The 21028-nt window shown below is 39.7% G+C and overlaps 1 protein-coding gene across 2 annotated transcripts; it reads right to left on the reverse strand.

Moving 5' to 3' along the window:
- Positions 1–1178: 1178 nt before the first annotated feature.
- Positions 1179–9454, reverse strand: nkx1.2lb (NK1 transcription factor related 2-like,b). 2 transcript variants are annotated; one of them, XM_051419725.1, is made up of 3 exons: positions 8642–9454; positions 6213–6372; positions 1179–2474 (listed from the first exon to the last, which is right to left on the reverse strand). In XM_051419725.1, exons 1-3 carry the CDS (start codon positions 8954–8956, stop codon positions 1735–1737), a joined length of 1215 nt encoding a protein of 404 aa, XP_051275685.1. In that variant the 5' UTR covers positions 8957–9454; the 3' UTR covers positions 1179–1734. The 2 variants fall into 2 exon arrangements, with proteins under 2 accessions (XP_051275685.1, XP_051275684.1); XM_051419724.1 differs by having other exon boundaries at positions 6213–6432.
- Between the last annotated feature and the right edge of the window lie 11574 nt (positions 9455–21028).

A 21028-nucleotide genomic window follows, 5' to 3' on the forward strand; every position in this document is an offset into this window, starting at 1 on the left:
TTCAGCTCTGCAAGACAATGATTAAAGCTTAATTAATTAAAGCTGTTTAATTAAACTGAGCTGAACTGAATCAGAACCCACTGATCTGACAGCTTCTGCTCTTTAGTGTCCATCAGTCTTCAGCCACACTACCTACATGGCTCGAGGGAGGCCAGTGTTGGTGGGTCCAAACTGACATATCTCAACAAATATTGGATGGATTGCCAGCAGATTTTACACAGACGATGTTCCAAATGATGATCCCCTTGTGAGATTTTTGCATCTAGCACTCCTCTGGCCCTCAGATGTGTGGACAGCTGTTAGTTAGCCCCACTGGATGAGTCCTACTGACTCTGGTGGTGACTGACGTTTTATCCCACACTGTCATCAGGTCAGAATTTGAACTTGATTTTGCTTTTATGACCAAAAACCTGCAAAACTATTGAACTTTTTTAAAACAAAGATCACCTAGTCATTACTTTTTTGAGCATTTTAGCATTCAGCTCAAAGCACTGTTGCTAGCAGAGAGCTGCTTGCATGGCTGTAGAGCAGGAATACTCAACTTGCTTTGCTCAGGGGCCACTTCTGTAAAATGAACAAATAATAATATTTACCAGATGAAATGAATAAACATAGGATAGTTCATGTGGCAGAATAACATGAGTTCAGACTCATAATCTTATATTTACTGATCAATATTCTTTGTCAGCCTCAACGTTTGCTGTCCTCGCTCATAGAGGCCAGTCCATTGGCATCAGCCCTGCAGAGGTCAGAAATCAAGTCTTCCAGCAAGGGACACTATTGAACATTTCCTAATAGAGCTGTATGAACAAACCAAAACATTCCCAGAGAATTAGAAAATGGCCTCCAGGCCATAAATTGAGTGTCACTGCTGTAGGCTCTTAATCTGATACCTTACCTTATTTTTACTGTTTAGGGTCACAGAGGGCATGTGACACGTGTCATGTGCATCGTGTGTGTAACTTGAAGGGACTGCAATCTTTCATTTTGTTGTTGTATATATAAAATCATTTTCTTCACCGTTGAGTGAGTGAGAGGTTGGGTTCGCTCACAGGACTAACACACGAACAGAAACCTCACCAGTGTCCCTAACATGGGAGAAGATGCAAACAGAGAGGACACAGCTGGCCGGCTCGAGCTTGGACAACAGCTGCTCTGTTAGAATGAGAGGACAGGGCTGGTTTCCAGTGTTTAATTGTCATTATTTTAATATCAAAGGACGATATCATGTTGAGCTGAAGATTCAGTACATTCAAGGGTTTTATGGAAATTGTCAAGAAATCCAATAAATAACAGAAGTGAAAACAACCACAGCTGGAGTTACACGGTACTGACAATAGATCAAGCCATTCCTTAAGTCATAAATAAACATTCAATATTCATACAGACTGTTTTTGAAAAGAAAGAAATCAACTATTTGTCTATTACGTAGTTTAAAACAGCATTCAGAATAGGGAGCTAGAACATAGATTTATGTACAGTTTCTGGTAGATATTCACATTCTATCAAAATAATCCGTTGAAATTAAAGCCTTCAAATGTTGGTAGTAAAAAGGAGAGCGCTGACAGTCTGTCTGTCTCTCTGTCTGGCTGCAGTTCATTCAAACACTGAAACATCTCAGTCTCTCTGGGCTCAGAGTCTCTGAGGCTCTGTCAGCTTTGTGGATCTGAACCCCTCTGTGTGTGTGTGTGTGTGTGTGTGTGTGTGTGTGTGTGTGTGTGTGTGTGTGTGTGTCTACAGGTGTGTGCTGTAGAAGGCAGGTGCAGCGTAGCTCTGTGTCCCCAGCATGAAGGGGGACAGGACGTGGCTGGCGGTGAGGAAAGGCAGCTGGACCAGGCTGCCTGCGGGGGGGTGATGGTGGCTGGCGTAGCCAGCGTGCATGGCCAGGTGCCCGCTGATCGGAGGGGACGGGCTCAGAGGGCTGAGGCTCCCCAGACCTCCCGATCCACCCGTACCTCCAGCTCCTCCCCCTGCGCCGGTGGGGGCGGAGGTGTCTGCTCCGGGGTTCTGTTTCTTCCACTTGGTCCGGCGATTCTGGAACCAGATCTTGACCTGGGTCTCAGTGAGGGAGAGCGACAGGGCCAGGTTGAGCCGCTCGCACACTGACAGGTAGCGTGTGGACTTGAACTTGTTCTCCAGCGCCACCAGCTGCTCGTAGGTGAAGGCAGTCCGGGCCCTGCGGGGCTTCCCTGACTTGGAGTCTGAGCCAGAGCGCTTCCTCTTGGGCTTGCCCTGCTGGCCCTGGCCCCCATTGGTCTGGGCGTTGGTGATCTGGCCTGCAGGGCCTCCCCCGGGGCTTGAGGTGTCTCTGCCAGGGTCCTGGTGGCTGTGCTGGCCCAGATCTCTGTCTCCGTTACTGGGCAGAGCTGAGCTGCTCTCCTCGCTGCTGTAGGGCCCATCTGGAGCCTCTGAGTCTGGGGTCCCAGATCTGTGGTAGTCCTCCTCATCTGGGCTTCTGTATACAAATCCTTCCTCTGGAAACACATGAGAAAGACAACCTCCATTACATCATCAGGATCCAAATGCTGTAATGTAAGTACTGCAGTACTCAGTGTGTGTGTGCTGGGCTGCAGTTCCTCTAATGACCACTATGTGCTGCTGTGGGGCCCCTGAGTAAAAGATAGCAGGGGGCCCCTTTTGGTACCCATCTTTATGTTTTTCCTTGTGCCACGGTTAGTGAGTGGTCATTACACAAACACACAGTGAGTGGAAATATACAGCATGTGAGCAGGGGCGGATCCAGAGGGGGGCTTCAGCTAAAGTTAAATCATATTTTTGTATTTTTCATTAGTTTTTATTTTTATTTTGTTTATAATTTTTGTTTTCAGTTCAGCTGAGAGTTTTAGTGTTTACTGAGTAGGTTTGCTTGTTTCAGTTTTTATTGTTCAAAATATTTATTGTGTTAGTTTTAGTTTAGTTTTTCTTTAGTTTCAGTGTCAAATGATTATAATATGGGGGGTATTTGTCAGGGGCAAGATTGAAGAAGTTCAGAAAAGGTATCACAATACAAACATTCCTTATGCTTGTTGTGTTGACTATTTAACCAAATTGACAAAGACTAAAATTAAAAACATTTCCTGTGTATTTGTTTTTTATTTTAATTAGTTTTGTAAGTACACAATTTGGTTTCAGTTATTTTAGTTTTTTTCTTAAGTCTAGGTTTTATTTCTGTTTCAATAAACTAAAATGTGTTTTCGAACACCCTGTTTTAGTTTTTAGTTTGGTTTTAGTTCACTATAATCACCTTGCTTGCCATTCCAGTTTGGTGTCAAATCAAACACATTCATTTACATTCATTTAAAAAAACTGTAATGAATGTAATGATCTGTTTTAGACTCGGTGATGGGCTTAAGTTAAATGAAAATCTGTGTTCACAGATGAGGTTACTTTTAGTTGTGTTTGCTAGCTTCCTTCCTCACTCTCTGACGTATCCCTTGGTTACCCGGACGTTATAACAACTAAGGCGCGCAGCGTTCCCTGAGTTTGAACCTTGTTGGAAACATCTGGGATAATGGAAGTACACAACTCAACTACATATAGAACATAGGTCCAGCGTTTTTAGACCTTTTGATGTAGAACTGTTACAGGTTATAGCTTCATTTGAATTTATACTGTGCTTTAGTGCTGTTCATTAGCAAATAAATGTGCAATAAATAAAAAAATGAAACTGCCCCACGGTGATCCCAGCTGATACTCCAGTCTTGGTCAAACCCACCTCTGTCCTAGTGTAATATTGTGTATGATATATGGCTATATAACTATAATATAACACTAGACCTTTAAGGAATGTGGTTTATTGAAAAGTATCTAAACAAGACAGTGTACAATATAGAAATAACAGAGTGGAAATGTGAACAACAATCAGCCATAATAAAAACCACTGAGGCCTCCCCTGCCTTAATGTCTCATTATCATTTAAGTGTAAATCATTTGAAGTTGGAGCAGAGTTCCAGAGGAACTAATCACACAGTTAGACCGTGCTCAGTGGAAATATCATCCAAACATCTGGAGACCGGCCAACTGGCAACTGAATCACACAGCCAGGGCTGGATGGACCCACTAGAGGGCCCCACGGCCCAGTGGGTCACTCCAGCCCCCCCCAAACAGATGAGCTGGAATAGTGCTGCAGTGTGTCTGTTGTGGGATTGTGAGAATATACGCGGGGTATTAACAGAGTGGGTTATGGTTTCACTTTACATTGTGCTTTGGTTTATTAGGCTAACAAACACATTCCAGCCACTGACCATGTGAAATTCAATTACAGCAAACTAAGTGGCACCCAGTGGCTTCAGGCCCACTGAGGGAAATCTCCCGCTTTGCATTTTGGTAATCCAGCCTTGCTCAGTGCTCACGTGTTTATAAAGTTAAAACAACAACAAAAATAAAAATAAAAAATCCCTAAATTATAACATGAACATAATATAGTTTTTTTTAATAAGTCACTTACTATCTCCAACAAAGGACGCCTGCTCTCCCCTGAAACCCCACTGAGAGCATGTTACTATGACTACAGTAAAACCAAAATAAAATGAGAGATATATAAGAATTGGCCAGCTAACTTTAACTGGGAAACTGTATTAAGATTTTATTTTAGCTGCAAACAAAAAGTTATAGGCCATTATTCCTTTCAGGTTGCCCACGAATTTAATGTGTAACATTTTATCATAAAGACACAAATTAGTCCAGTGTGTGGTGTGTTCAACATTTTAATTTAAAGATTTTTGAGTTTTCTGTTGGGCCCAAACATGCTTTTATTAAGCAATTAATTAGTAGTTAATGGTAGTTAGAATTTTTATAAGTAGCATTTAAAAAATATTATTATATTTTTTTGTATTTTAATAATTCATCTTAGAGTATGTCACAAATGTATTTATTAATCTTCACTACAGTCTAGTGGTCTGACTGAATTACATTACATTATGTTTAATAAAAATGTAATATAAACAGGCGTCTGATAAAAATGTAGCCATTTGAAAAGGGTCATGGTCAAAAATTCTTTATCATATGCTATAGCTTTATTTAGAAAAATAGAGGAATCATTTTAGAAAGAAACATTCAGTGGATTCTTTTTCTAAATCTCTGCTCTGTCCAGTTTTTTAGTTCAATGGAAACATTTCTAAGATGAAGTTTGGCTGTGTCATTTAGGCACAACCTGCTTGTACACAGGAAAGGTAAACTTAAAACTTAGTTTTTCTTCATTTTTGTACTGAGGTGTAATTACCAAAGTTCAGAAAAAAGCGAAATTAAATCTAGAGATTTGAGGATAGAAAAGGAAAAAACACACATCGAAAAAACATAAAAATAAAATTAGAATAAATCTAAAATCTAAAAGGAAAAGAAAAGAATCAGCCTTTGTCCGGATTATAGTTAATAACAGCTGAATACTGTGACAGTATAATATTAAATAGAGGGAACGGAGTTGAATGGAGCTAATGGCTTTGAATGGAGGCTCACTCACACAGTGCAGACTGCTGCTTGAAACAGATATTCACCAATCAATATTACCGATCTCTCTCTCTCTCTCTCTCTCTCTCTCTCTCTCTCTCACACACACACACACACACACACGAACCGTGGCCAATTACCTCGTGCCTTTTTCTCTTTTAACTGAGCTTCAATTAAAGGCGACGAGCTGTTCTCTCTGGCAGATCATTGTACCGACAGTGAACAGCACCTACTACAGCCTTATTCTGATTTTCTCATTCTTATAAAAACTCACAGAAAGATGTGTCGGCCTGCTATCTATAAGATTTCTCTCATCAGCTGACCTTAAAAACAGCTTTCTGTTTTTATAAAGTTACCACACTGATCCTTCCGTGAAACCAGAGGCTCTCTTCACGCACACAATTCGATGTTCGTTAAAAAAAAGAGAAAAGAATAGGTGAATAAAACCCACATCATCCAAATGAAAGAATAAATCATCAACAGAAAAGACAGGAGGAGAATAAGGTGAATGATTTGGTGTAGGGGGTGAACCAGGGCCTCAAAGCGATCAAACAAAACACACAAATAGATTCAGATTGAGTCAAACGATGATAATCATTTTAAAAAAGCAAAATAAAAGCAGCACATTTAAACTAACGTTTAAAGACATTTCGACTGAGAGAAAACGGGGGCGGGAAAATGAAAACAAACAAACTCGCTGAGATGGAGATGGTGGTGCGTTAAGGTGTCTGACTTTAAAGGCTCATTCCGTGTAAACTCGGACTTACTGCTCTGGTATTCCTCCGCACCGTAGCAGCCTTTACTGGGCTCCAGGCTGGACTCGCGCTCTGCAGTCCCTCCTCTCCGGTTCTCCGCTCCGTACCCGCTCAGCTCGCGCTCACCTCGGTGGCTCGCGTGCTGCTGCTGGAGTCTCCGGCTGCTCGTGAACTTGTTGGGGTCCAGGATGTCCAGTACGGAGAAAGAGGTGGTCCGGTGCCCGGTAGGGCCCTGGAAGACAAGGCATCGGAATTATTCATTCACAGTATTTTTATTTATTTATTTTTCATTAGAGCACGTGGAAGCAATTTCCGTTTGACTGTGACACCGTGCGGAGTGGACGGAGCAGCACGAGCCTCTAAAGCTCCCAAATGATCATGTTTTCTGCTTATTGTTTGTTTTTCACTCATTCTTTATTTAGTCATATATTTATTTATAAATAAGTGTGCTATTATGATTATTAATTTGCCTCAATTTAACACTTGCCACAATTATTTCAACCATAAACAACGAATAATAATAATAATAATAATAATAATAATAATAATGATGATAATAATAATAATAATAATAATAATAATAATGATGATGATGATAATAATAATAATAATAATAATAATAATAATAATGATGATGATGATGATGATGATAATAATAATAATAATAATAATGATGATAATAATAATAATAATAATAATAATAATAATAATAATAATATATGATGATGATGATAATAATAATAAGAATAATAATGATGATAATAAGAATAATAATGATGATGATAATAATAATAATGATAATAATAATGATGATAATAATAATAATAATGATAATAATAATAATAATAATAATAATAATGATAATAATAAATAGCTATACAACCCGTGAAATACAGCAGTTACATTAGTCTCCATATGTGTAAGTAGTGTTAAAGTATTGGAGCAGACTATCACCTGGAGGCAGACACACACCGGCACTTCACAGCCAATAAAACGGACGGTAAACTGTATTCATAAAGCCAACACTCACAACATGAACACAAATCAACCGGATTTCCTATATCCAATATGTGGCGGTCAAAAGGGAACCCAATCAATCCTACTTTTATTTATACAGGTCAAGTAGTGAAAGAAAAGCAGAATATGTAGCCTAAACAATTATTATTATTATTTTTTCCGTTAAAAAAAAGACTTTAAAACAAACGTTGTAGAGTTTAATGAAAGCATTAATTTATGATTTCCATAAAATCCCCCAAACACTCATATAACTTAGTTTGACCCCGCATGCCGTGTTTACTGTACGGTACAGATATGTGCAGTGAATTTATATCCTCCAGATTTATGTCAAACCCAAAAGGTGCGACTGTGTTGAGCAGATAAAGGGTGGCTCAGTGAGGCTTTCCCCCCGCACTACATCCTGATTAGGATCGTTCATTTATTAATGAGGCCAGTCTGGAGCATGTCGACATGAATAATCCCACATTAATAATATTATAATTCTCTCTTTAAATAATCCGGGGGAGCATGCGGGTAGCACCCAGGGGCCTATTAACATCTGATGATAAGAATAATCACCAATGCCACGATCTGAGCTGTGATAAAGAGGAAGAATCCGTTATTTAAGATACGGAAAAGTCCACAATAACCCCGGGTTGAAGAGGAAATGTAAGCTTCTTCGAGGAGAATTGGAGTGATTTCTAATAGGCCTACTTTTTAATTGTAACGTTTTTTAAACAAACACTTTATGGAATTTTCGTTTAGCTAAGAAAAATTCAATTTAAGGCAAATATAAAGATTCAATTGTTTGCATAGGCCTACTGCTATTCAGATTAAATCACATAATTCTGAAATTGTTAAATTCGCATGTTTCCATTGGGTTTGTATGCATTGGAGCGCAGTATGATTCCAGCCTGCAGTATTTATTCCTCTGAGAGTTTATGGAAACGCGTTTGATTGTATCGACTTTATTCTTATTGCTTCCGATCACATCACCGCAGCAAACTGGCTCTTCGTTTTCCTGCTATATCTTAATTAAGGCCTCATCTGCCTGCACGCACCGGACAGCCACAGCATGACAGCGCAGGCCCGTGCCAAACACGCTTTACTTGACAAAACGAAACTACCTTCAACATCATCGTAAAAAAGAACCAAACAAACAAAAACAACATCCTACACATGGCTCCACTCGCGCTCTTTAAACTTCATTCATTTTTTCTTAATCACAGTTCATGTTCGGCGCTGCAGTTCTCACTTTTCTGATTCATGCCAGCTGTGTCTACCGACATGTGCCTTTATTTTATGCACATCTACAGTCTTATACACCTATTTATATTTATACTAACTGTATTTGTATTTATGGTCTATGCCTCCCGTGGCGGGCTACTATCTGCTCCTACCACACTTTCCTGCACAGAAACTCCATGAACTTTGGTCCCATCTACCTGCTGTGGCGGGGCCAACACCGGGTTCGTCGGCGGAGGTTCCGAGTGGTTCTCCACGGCCTGAGCATCTCTGCCTCCGGCCACCGCGTTGGAGAAGAGCCGCTTCTCCCCGGCGGCACCTCCGTCCAGCATGTCTCCGCTGTCCGGGCCCACCACGGTCTGGACCCCGTCCCCGCAGGGGGCCGGTACCACTCTGTCCCGACTCATCACGGGCTGGACTCCGTCCGCCACGGGCCCTGCTACGGCTCTGTCCCGGTTTATCACGGTCTGGACCCCGTCCGCTCCGGGCCCCGTTACCGCTCTGTCCCGGTTCATCACTTTACTCTCCCTTTCCCATATATTAAGAATCCGGAATAAAAAGCAGGAACGGTGTAAAATGAAAAAGATTCAAACCGTTTTAAAGGATATTCATGCCAAAATATTAAGTTCACACGGAGGCCGGTTCATGAGTCCCGTCAACATCCAGTCTGAGATTATGTTTTCAGTCCGTTAAAGTTTTCCATAGGTAAGAGTCTGGACAGATTGCCGTCTTTAACCGGACTAGGCTACCGGTCGCGGTCCCGTTAAAGTTTAAACTTCTTCTCTCTGTCTTCTTGCCTCCGGCTCTTTCCCTTCATCCTCCGCATCCACCGCGGCAACACAACGTCTCCGGTAATCTAATGTCTGTCTGTCTTGTACGGCGCCGTTATCCCGTGTTGGCACACACACATAAACAGCGCTCGGCGTCCCGACCTCCAGCCTCGCGCGCTCTGTCTGGTCACCGGTGTGCGCGCGCTCTGGAAGGCTGACAGGAGTTGAAGGCGGGACAGACGCTGATCTATCTCTCCAATAGTTAAAACTACCCCTCTCTCTCTCTCTCTCTCTCTCTCTTATGTCCCTCTCTCCCCATTAGTTAAGTGAAGCCCCCTCTCTCCTCCCTCTCTCTCTCGCTCGCTCGCTCTCTCCTTCAGCTCGTGCGGCTCTCAACGCCTTTTTTGGTTTTTACCCGGCCCCTCGAGGACCCACTATCATATAGGACTCACATATAGCCTAATATCCGCGCGTGTGCGTCTCCCTCCTTATTTATGCATTCCCATTCAACTCTCGGGGTTGTAATTGGCTACAAATTAATCCCACTTTCACTAATGGTCTATTATCTCGGGCCGCGCGCGCGGAGTGCTGCGGCCAGTTCGCTCTCCGAGCACGAGGAGAGACAGAGGCAGAGAGCGGGAAGCGCGCGCTGCCTCTGCTCAGTTTACAGTCCGCCGCACCGGCTCACAGACCTTTAATGTTACTTTGTTTACATGTTAGTTGCTTTATTAGCTCGCAGGTGAACTATTAGCCTGTATAGCAGGTGTAGTTGTACAGGTAGGTTGACAACAGTTACCACAGTCGGTTATAAACTATGATAGCTAGAATTAGCGTTAACTAGTGTGTAGCAGAGTTACAGTAGCTGGTGTGTTGCAAGGTTAACTGGCGTAGCTGTAATTGATGTGTAGCTGATGTGTAATGTGTCGCCTCGCTCGAGCTTTACTTGTGCATCCATATGAAAGGAGCCCTTATCTTTAATGCAGATTCCAGGGCAGGGCCTCTCCTCAAAACTCAATTACGGCCTGAATAAAGCCGGTAATGTCCCCGCTGCAGTGAAATATTGATTCCTAATCCTTGGCAGTCATTACTATGCCAGAAAATAATAGACCACAGAATTGGATTTTGATTTAACACACGACGTGTTTATTCAAATGCTAGGGACTTAATATTCCGTTGACTCTCATTTTCGGCCACAGAGGAGAGAGAGGAATAGTGATGGAGGCTCTGACGCCACACTTTTTATATTGTTGTGGAAGAAATTTAAAAAAAAAGAAAGCGGCGATGATGGGACATCTTTCCTGTCCTCCTCCCCGGCCCTAATACACAAGGTCAGCTCCATGTAATTGCCTTGCTCAATGATCCTTAGAAGGAAGAAATTAAAAGTTGAGCAAAATAATGGCTGAAACAATGAGACATGATTAGCCAATCAGAGAGCTGAACCCATTACAGGAGCCTTTTGATCTACTTCCTGCTTCCGCCCAGAGGCTTTATGGCTTTATTTTAAAACAGTCAATATATTAACTATATTAAATATCACAGCAGCTTATTCACCTTGGGAAATATTAGCATTTTAACTATGGTGGAAGAAAACTATAAAGCACTGCCAACACACACTGCTACAGGAAGAATGAACAGAGGAGAAGTGGTGGGGAAAATCAGCCTGTTAACTACTGTTATTATGGTTTTTATCTGTAGATGGAGTCCAAGCAGCAAGGCAGCCTCTTCTGGATTCCACTGAGGGTAAATAAATAAAAGGTTTACCAGGTCAAATTAAAGATGTATAACAACTTAATACTCAAAAGGTAAGTTTAAACATCAATCTAACCCTGTTCCACACTACATCTGTGACAGCCCAATGAAATGCTTTGTCTTTTGGCCCTTGTGGCATTTAGACTGAACACCTCAAATTTACTGAACAATGTTGTGTAATAAAACACATCATTTAGAAGCTACAACAACAATAATATAAGAAATAAAATGAATGGCAGCAGTAATGTAATAATGATGAATAAATACAATGAAATAATGTAATAATAATAATACCATACATTTACAATAACAATAAACAATAAAGGTTCAGTACAGTATAAAAAAGTGTGCAGTATTGGTAAAATGCCATAATACAATTTTGTGTGAGTGTGTGAGGAAGGGGTTACTGACTCATAATTAATAATTACCTTAAGTGAGGATCTGCAAAATGCTCACACTTAGCAGCCCTTTCTGCCTCATTTTATTATTGTTATAATGACAATTGCTCCTCACAATGATCATCGTACAACACACGCACACACACACACACACACACACACACACATGCGCGCACACACACACACACACACACACACACACACACACACACACACAGTGGCAGTCCCGGTTCCCACAGTGTGTGCCAGCGGACACTGTGGGAACGCTCCCAAGCCTCTCCCTCTCACCAGTCAGCATGCATGTGTGTGTGTGTGTGTGTGTGTGTGAGTGAGCCCGTGTGTGTCTTGCGTCTATAATTATTCTAATGAAGGTTAACGAGCTCTGCTCAGCCTCCTCTTTATTAAATTAATCTCAGCCAGTAATGAATCATAATTACTATAATTAGCAGCTTGAGCTGCCTGATCTCACACTGGTGGCTGGTCAGAGTGAGGTGATGATAGCAAGGCTTTCATCAGACCTACAACCTTCATCTCCTCAGCCCTCCACTGTCTCTGTCTCTGCTTGCTGTGAACACACGTGGACACTGCTGGACATTTATTCACTGTTGAGTGTCCTCTGATATGATCCACTTTACATTGTTATTATTGTGCAACTGATCAATACTTAATTCTTGGATGGATTTCTGACACAGTTCACAAATGTTTGCATGATTGTTAATTATTATTTTTATTATTATTATTATTACATTTTTTTTTTAATTCTTCCTATTATATATATATTCCATGGTGCATCCCTCAATTCAAAAACACATATACCACATTAACTGATCATATTTCATTATGTGTGTTTTTGTGAATGGTGGAGAAATCGAATCACACTAAATTCTTTGTATTTAGTTTCATTTCATTCATATCTCAGACTGTATACAGTACACACTCTAATTCCCAAACGCTCCGTGTTGCACAATTACCATCTAAACATGAGCTCGTTATAATGACACATACATTTAATAAACTATATATGATTTTTTAAATCAAAGTTTGACAGGCTTGATAAGAAACACTGAATACTTAAAAATAAAATAAAAAAATGTAAAAATATTGATTGTCTGCTATCAACAAATCTAAAAATCACTGGCTTTCAAAACCCACATCAGTAAACTCTATTTATTATTATTAAACAAATAGTCCAAATTATTTTCCCGTCCCTGTCTGCCTCCTGTTTTCATCCCTCTCTCTGCTTCTTCCATCACTCCTGTTTTTCTATTTTGTGTCTTTTCAAGGTTCTATATTTTAGATGAGCCCTCCTCCTCTTCCCCATTACAGGAGTAATAGCCCCCCATCCTCCACTCACACACACTTGACCCAGGCGCAGACACAGCCCCCCCCCACCATACACACACACATACCCACAGTTAGACACACAGATAGCATCTGACCTGAAGAATTAATTAAATATGATAGCTGATTAAAAATAGCATAACTAATAGTGTAATATCTCAAGCTGTCGTCTTTAATAGTCAACATTGTGTGTGTGTGTCTTATCTGCCGCAGACAGACGCTCTCACTATTGATTCCTGTTCATTTCAGTTGTCAGGCAGACCACTCAGCTCATCTGGAATCATTAAACTCTACTGTCTGCCTGTCTCTGTCTCCCTCTATGTCTCTCTGCCTGTCTCTCTCTCTGTGTCTATCTCTTTCTCTTACCTAATTTTTGTACTTTTATCCATACATATCTTGCTCATTTCAATTCCAGTATTTTTAAAAGAAAGACTGTAGCAGCATTGCAACCAGGCAATATTACTATTAGAGCCCAACCGATATGGGATTTTTGAGACTGATACTGATTTTAGAGGGGAACAATTTACTGATATGGCGGCCGATATAGTGAGTTTTTGAGCTGGAATAAAAATAGAGTTTTTCTACATAGGTTGTGCATCAATTTTGCCTGCAGAAGATGGCAGAACAGAAATGCAGATCATCCAAGCGTATCACCTTGATAAAATCATTAATAATATAATAATAACAATTATTATTTATTAACTACCTAGTGTAGCTAAGCTCGGTTAATGCGTACATCCACGTGGGTCCTCTTTTACTAAATCCTCCTGTCTACTAACCAATACAATAAGTTTAGTGGCCACCAGAGGGCAGCAACAACTAGGTGCCCTCTGGTGATCAGGAGTATTAATATTTGTTTGTCATTAGCAACAGTAACATAATATAGTGGACAGCTATTGAGATTAATGAGATAATTAAGCAGGCATTTAAAAATAATGCAAAAGTTACTTTATCTAGTAACTAATTATTTTTACATTACTTTTATGTAACTAGTTACTATTTTTCAGTAACTTGCCCAACACAGGATATGACTACGCAGAGGTACCTTATGATGCTTCTTTCTTAAACAAATAACTTTATGAAAGAATATTTAACAAAAATAATTGAACATATACATTGTCAAACAATTCTAGTTAACATTGCTGACAGCTGCTACTTCTCTCATTCTTACTGTGTGCTGCTTAACACAGTACTGTAAATAACGCAAATAATAATAATAATTAAATAAATAAATAAGTGCACTCTGCTGGATAAACTTTGAAAATATTGAATATATATCCGTATCGGTGCATATCGGATAGCGTATACGCTGATACCAATAACACGATACTGATATGTGTGCAATATGCAAATATTAGCTGAAAGGATCAGCTCAAAAATTCACTATATTGGCCGCCATATCAGTGATTGGTGAATTTTTCCACTTTATTGGCATTGTTGTCCAAAAACTATTAAAAACACATCAGTGAGCCACACTGTTGCACTGGCTAACATGTTCCTTCACTACCATGAACACACTTTTTATTTTGGTTCAGTCCTACATCTGTCCTGCTGCCACAAATACTCACTAGAGCACCAAATGTATATTCATCCGCCATATAAAATAGACTTAAACAAAAACTATTGTGGCCAGCTGTTTACTGAGCCTTTTTTAAAAATTAAATACACTTTGTGACCTGTTTTAAAAGGATGAGGTTTTATTCTATATGTTTCTTACTGTCAATAAACTCAACAGAATAAAATTCAAACACAACAAATTCTATGAAAAGACCAAATCTGAACTGTTTGTCACTTCCCCTCCCTGTCTGTGGCTGTCAGACATTGCCCATTGGCTCCTACTGAAAAGATAAATGATTTCAGATGAACGCTGTTTCTCTCTTTATCCGTGATAGTTAAAAACAACTTGTAAACCTGCAGGAATCAACTCTGAGAGACCCTATTTTGTTTGTTTTCCCCCCTTCACAATAAAAGCCCCCTCCCCCTCTGTTACTGCTCTAGTGAGCTATGTATTCAGCCAGAGGCCTTATGGGCAGAACTGTGGGTGTTTGCTTTAAGCCCTGACTCTTCTGATTGGGGTATTCAATCAAAGGCCTTATAGGTCACAGCCGATGGAGAATTACACATCGGATGTTATGTTGTTGGTCCTGAGCTAACTGTGATACTCTGATGGGCAGGAATGGCCTCCAAATCAATATGAATAACAAATACAATTCAATTTTGTGAATTACTAACTTAAAAAAAGTCTCATTATGTTCTGCTGTTTCTATATATTTTACTTTAAGAAGTATTGCTCAGTTGATTCATTAGAATCAGGAGAGGAGGGGAGGAGTGGGATGGATGGATGGATTTAGGATGACAGACAGGTGACTTCACCCTTGCCTCCCCACCTGAGTGGAGGTCATCTCTGTGGTAACCCTGAGGTTAGGCTGAGGCAGTGGGGCCAGATGAGTTTTTATTGGTGGAAGTCACAGCTCAGTGATCAGTGTGTGTGTGTGTGTGGTGTGTGTGTGTGTGTGTGTGTGTGTGTGTGTGTGTGTGTTCCCAAGCACTTAGTTTAACTACAGATACAGTACACACCACAGTGAGATACCAGCTTGTAACTGTCCCTCTCAAGCAACAAACATGTCTTTCCTGGTAATTGTAGCATGGATGATGCTTCAATTGGAATGAATACCATTTGGAAAATAAACCATGGAATCATCCAAAAATAGGGTTCATGCTCTTTACCGTGAATATCCAATAATCAAACAACAAACACTGGCCCTATCTGTAGAAACATGGTTCAATGTTCACGGGAGAGGATCCACTCCCTCTGTAAATAAAAACAGCTCATTCTAAGGTAACAAAAGCACAACGATTCCTATATTCAGGTGATTATACACTAATGAAACATACCTATGACTATTATATTCCATTTCTGACATTAGATCCTCCTAAACCCTAAACCCCTGAATGTTACACACTGGACCTTTAAAGGATAAAGTCTTTAACTATTAATGTACTGTATTTTTAACTCTCATCTTTAAACATGTTAAAGCTTGCAAGTTGTTAACAATCTCTTCAACTGGTTGCCAACATTAATGTTTTTAATATTTCAATACAAGGCCTCTGGTTCCAGTTGATCTAACAAACAATGACACTAAAACTGCTGACCAGGCACTGAGCTCACACACACACACACACACACACACACACACACACACACACACACACACACACACACACACACACACACACACACACACAGATGACCAGCAGATCAATATTTATGAGCTATCATGCTCCTGACAAAGCAGGAAATTATGGCAGCCAATCAGTAAAGTCTAAAACTCAGAAATGCTATTTTATTGTCATCTAATTGATTAATCAATGAATCATTCATCGGGTTCTCAAGTGTTGCTATACTGCTTCCAGAAAACATATGTTTATAACATATGAATACTTGCACTTCATACTAAAAAATGTATGCAGCCACAAATATTTGAGTTCCACACATATTCTTCTTTCCTAAAACATTTTCAGTGCAAATAAAATGCATTTCCCATGTTCACACTGTTCTTCTTTCTCCCCAAAAAGTGTGCCCTGTGTGTCAGATCAGATGTGCTTGTCATGAATTAACAGAGAATTCTGTTGAATCATGAACACATCGCATCACATTTTAAAGACAGAATCAAAAATGTAATCAAGTAATTCTTGAAAATGTAACTAGAATCTAATACATTTTTTAAATGTAATCCAGGATGATTGTAGTTACTTATTGTTGTAATCCAGATTTGTAATCCGTTACTACTCATCCCTGTCTATGAAGCAAAAATGTAATGATAATAATTATTTATCAAGGTAGCTTCATATTACAGCATCTTATCTCAGTTCAATAATCTAATGTTGTTTCAGGTCTGGAACACTTATATATCTATATATATATCATGCTGATTTATCAGTTATTCATGTAATTATTATGAGTAACAGTAGGAGTATGTACGTTCATATATTTTTAGACATTGACTGTTTCTGTTTGATCACAACTGCCAGCTATTTTAAATGGATAGATTTAATATCTTAACTTTCTGTGCATTTAATTTCAATCACCAGCATAGCAGTCAGCTTCTTCCAGGGAAATGTCAAGGATCCACCTGCTGGAAGAAACGAGCACCAACAAAGAAGGTAAAAATCTTCTGTCCAAATACACGCATTTTTTGCATGTGATTAAAAAGAAATTTGAGCTCATCTCCCTCAGTCACTTGCAGACAGTGGAGTGTTTAGTAAATCATGACAGTTCAGAACAAAGTGTTTATTAGATGTCTGCCTTTGTACCAAGCATCAGAGCAAACTGTAAACCCCACTGTACCCCACACACATGAAATGCAACATAAAATCAGCTTGAAAATGGATTTTGGCTAAAATATTAATACTGTGCACCAAACAGTAGAAGAGAGCCTGCCACGATAAGACATTGTGAGGGGATGAGAGCGGGTGTCCCACTTTAAAAACCTGAAATCACTTTAAGGTCTTTGTGGGTCTTCAGGGCTAAAATGGTTACACCTTATTCTCAGAGTGGCTCTTTCACACAGTAGCAATGATATCTCCGCTGCACAGTCCTTCAGTGTGAACGTGTGTGTGTGTGTGTGTGTGTGTGTGTGTGTCAGTGATTGGTTTCTGTTTTATGGACTGGCTAGCAGAGTGCTAGTAATCCGTAGAAATAAATCTGCTTTATTTGACCTTAGTGTTAACTCCAATAAAACACACTTTACTGCTGGGAGGAGACACACACCTACACACACACGCACAGACCGTGGCCAGCTATCAGGTCATAGCTGGCCACTTGACAACATTTATAAGGACACAGAGAGGGAAACCTTCTCTCCACCAGAGTCCACTCACATTCCTACGACTAATGAAACTGTGAGCTGTTGTTCTGTAGCTGGACGTTATAGACAGGAGCCCCGGGGAAGATAAGCACACACACTTTACACACCCTTTGAGAGTTGACCACCTTTTCAGGATGACACATTTGTGTTATGCTTTCCGTTTAGTGTTGCAAATAGTTTTATGCATTCTGTGATTCTTAAGTTCTATTGTCTCATGCAGCTCTTATAATAACCAGGCTTTTTACACCCTTCAGTCTTGGTTGGTTGAGTAACACCTGTGGTTACTGGTCATAACAGCAAGGCTGTTGTTATAATACAGGTCCCAGAGTTCTGTTTGAAATTACATGTGTATCAGCCGGTGGGGGCAACAGACCCCTGGGCTGTGAGGAGATCTTGCCATAGTGTCAACTGTCAGGCTGCATAGACTCTATAAAAGAAGTGGACATAGCTATTGGTTTGTGGATTACTGTTTTGAAGCCTTGAATTCGGCATTTTGTCTGTCATCTTGTTTTTTTTTGGAGCCAGAAGTGACCATATTTGGGTAAGAGGGGACAGGTTGCTGTGGTAGTGACTTGTCAATCACAAGGTAGCCATGCCCTAAAGCATACCCTGCTTTATGGTCTTTTTACTCTAAATGGGACCATCATTTACTAAATGAACATCATGCTGTATGGAAGAAGACTGAAACCAGACTGAGACTTAAGCTCATTAGGAAACTGTACTGAGCTCATACATTGAGTGAGAAGTAGGGTCATTTTGTCATAGACCTGTACAATCAGACTTCTTTGTGCAACCATTGGAGTCGCCCCCACCTGGCCATTAGAAAGAGGTTACAGCTACTTCTTTGATACAGTCTGTGGTGGGGAGCCAACACGAAGACCACAATGTTCAGCCAAAGACAGACTGCATGAAGTCTGAAGCTTGAAACTTTTGATCTTTGGAACTATTAATATCACTACAAAAAAATGTTCCTTTAAAGATTATATTCCCCACATTCTTATTGAAAAGCTGCTGGCTTATCTGAAAAAGGCATCTTTAAGGTGAATGCAGCAGATTGCTTACATGTTCTTTAAATAATATAGTAATTAGTACTTCAAAATATATGACCAAATGTAGTCTTCACAGAAAACATTACTAACTTCCATTTCTTGTCTGCCCATTCCATGTCCCTGTTGTCATCAGCTATCTTGTTCCTGTCACATCCAATCACAGTGGAAGAAAGACTTTCACTCCTCATAATTAGGACAAGATGTTCCAATCTGGAGAGCTCGAGCTCGGATAATTAAGTCAGATTCTCTGACAATTATAACACCAAGCTACACCGACTCCATACACAGTTCGAAAAGTGCTATCATTGCCCCCTCTTACAGAATAATTACTTTATTATAAGCAAACAACTCATGGGATTGAAGTAGAAAATTTAAATTTGTATGAATTTAGTAATAATGTAAGTAAACCTACAGCTCTCAAAGGCTGATTCAATTACAGTGTAATGTGCTGAAAGGCAAAGAAAAGAGACAGAAACAACATTCCACATTAGAAACTTTTACCTGGTGCATTCCAGTGGTGCTCTCCCAATCACCATAATGACTATATTTAACTTAAACCCTTAATCATGCAATATTTAGAATCATTGGATCATTGAGAATTCACTTACTAGAAACATTGGTCCTGACGCTGTTGAGCCTATCACAATAAACCGATACATTGTGCTTAGTTGTCAACTGTAGATGTTCAAATATCATTATCAGTATTCTGAGCACTTTAAGGATTAAGTTTGAAATTTGAGCTCAACTCATTTTTGACAAAACAGCCTCTGCTCAAGGTCCAGTTTCAGAGCTTTCAATTGTCAAGTTGAACTTTTAAGCCAACATAGACTATAATGGACATCTACACAATTATTTAGTCAAAAATGACAATTATTCAGTGCATTTATATGAACATAAGTATCCTGGTTTTTAGTCTTATCCTGTTTTTGCACATATTAATATCTAGGATACTAGAGCACATGAAAATGCACCCAGTATGAAGATTTCCATTCACGGAATAGAAGGACAGATGGTTTTGAAGTCAAGACAGTCGTTTTAGTGTGAGTGTGTGACCACATCAAAATACATTACTTCATTCAGTGATAATAACTATTTGTGTGACAACAATGGAAGTGCTGGAACAGTGAAACACAAATAATCTCTGCTTCGGCCTTTACTTTGTGCAGCTTCCTGTTTGTTTAGCTCATGTTTTTTTCTTGTTTTTCTTTGTTTTGTATTGTTGTGCAGCTGTCCAAAAAAAATTCCATGAGGGTTATAGTACACCAGGTGAAGCACAGGATCTATAGAAAAAAATTATAAAATATACAGTACATCAATCAATCAATCAATCAATCAATCAATCAATCAATCAGACCGTATTTGTATAGCAGTTTTCATACAAGCAAAATGTAATACAATGCTAAAAACACGAACTGAGGAAACGCTATCTCATCACGTTGCAGTGAGGAAACACTGGAGGCAGAATGAGACAAAGATCAAAACCAAGGATAAGAAAAGGATATACCAAATAAAACTGAGCCAGATGTACAGAAACCATGAATATATCATCATAATTCTATGTAGAACAGTAACAATCAGCACACCCGGGCAGGGAGGCTTCAGCACTGCCACACTGGCTGCTGTCCATGGTGCTGACCTGCAGATACGCGCTTGCTAACATTGTGCTCTACAGTACAGCTGTTTAAAAGTTAACTTAGAGGAAATCTAAATCTTAGAGGAAAAATGACCAACAGCTTGTACCTATTAAAGAATCAAGAATCAGCCAGCAGCACGGCTGCTAGTTGACGTGGATGAGAGCGTAAACCTGCTGAAACCAAATAAAACACAGGGAATTCTGTTTAAGAGCACATGAAAACTAGACATATCACTTTCTCTTAAGCCATTGAATTAAATTGATAGCCAGCGCTGTTGTTACATACTGAACAAGGAACTAAATAACTCCCCTAATGCACACACACACATGTTTTCTGTCTTGCCGACGGCACAAACCTACAGTCTGTATCTCTATTGAGATGTAGTAAACTGAATGTTACTTCAATCATAATCATACATATCTAAACAAAGTTATTGTAATCTTAAAAAAAACTAAAACGATTGAAGCAGTAGTTGGGACAATTTAAAAAGCAAGATCCATCATTTTTCTACAGTGGCCTAGAACAGACAAACCAGAAACTCTAGATAGGGTTGGTTTTTTTCGCATGTTTTGCAGGACACCATAGCAACTACACTGATAGACGCCACTAAATCCTACACACTGGACCTTTAAAAAAGTCCAGAACAGAGGAAGCTATCATAGATTGTTAGCTAAGTTGCACTATCCACTTTTGTTTAGCTTTAGTCCTCCAGAGTATCATCCTCAGGCAAAGCTAAATTTGTCTCTTGAAGAAACCGTATTAACTTATTTTCCGGTAA

Source organism: Dicentrarchus labrax, unplaced genomic scaffold (assembly GCF_905237075.1).
Source record: "Dicentrarchus labrax unplaced genomic scaffold, dlabrax2021, whole genome shotgun sequence".
NCBI classification, from domain to species: Eukaryota; Metazoa; Chordata; class Actinopteri; family Moronidae; genus Dicentrarchus; species Dicentrarchus labrax.

What these genes read in the sequence shown, in the direction of transcription:
- nkx1.2lb (XM_051419724.1), bottom strand. Translation starts at nt 8,956, where the DNA reads ATGAACCGGGACAGAGCGGTAACGGGGCCCGGAGCGGACGGGGTCCAG. An exon ending in TGTTGGCCCCGCCACAGCAG is followed by an intron (nt 6,433 to 8,641) that starts GTAGATGGGACC and finishes CTTGTCTTCCAG; the next exon opens with GGCCCTACCGGGCACCGGAC. An exon ending in TGCGGAGGAATACCAGAGCA is followed by an intron (nt 2,475 to 6,212) that starts GTAAGTCCGAGT and finishes ATGTGTTTCCAG; the next exon opens with AGGAAGGATTTGTATACAGA.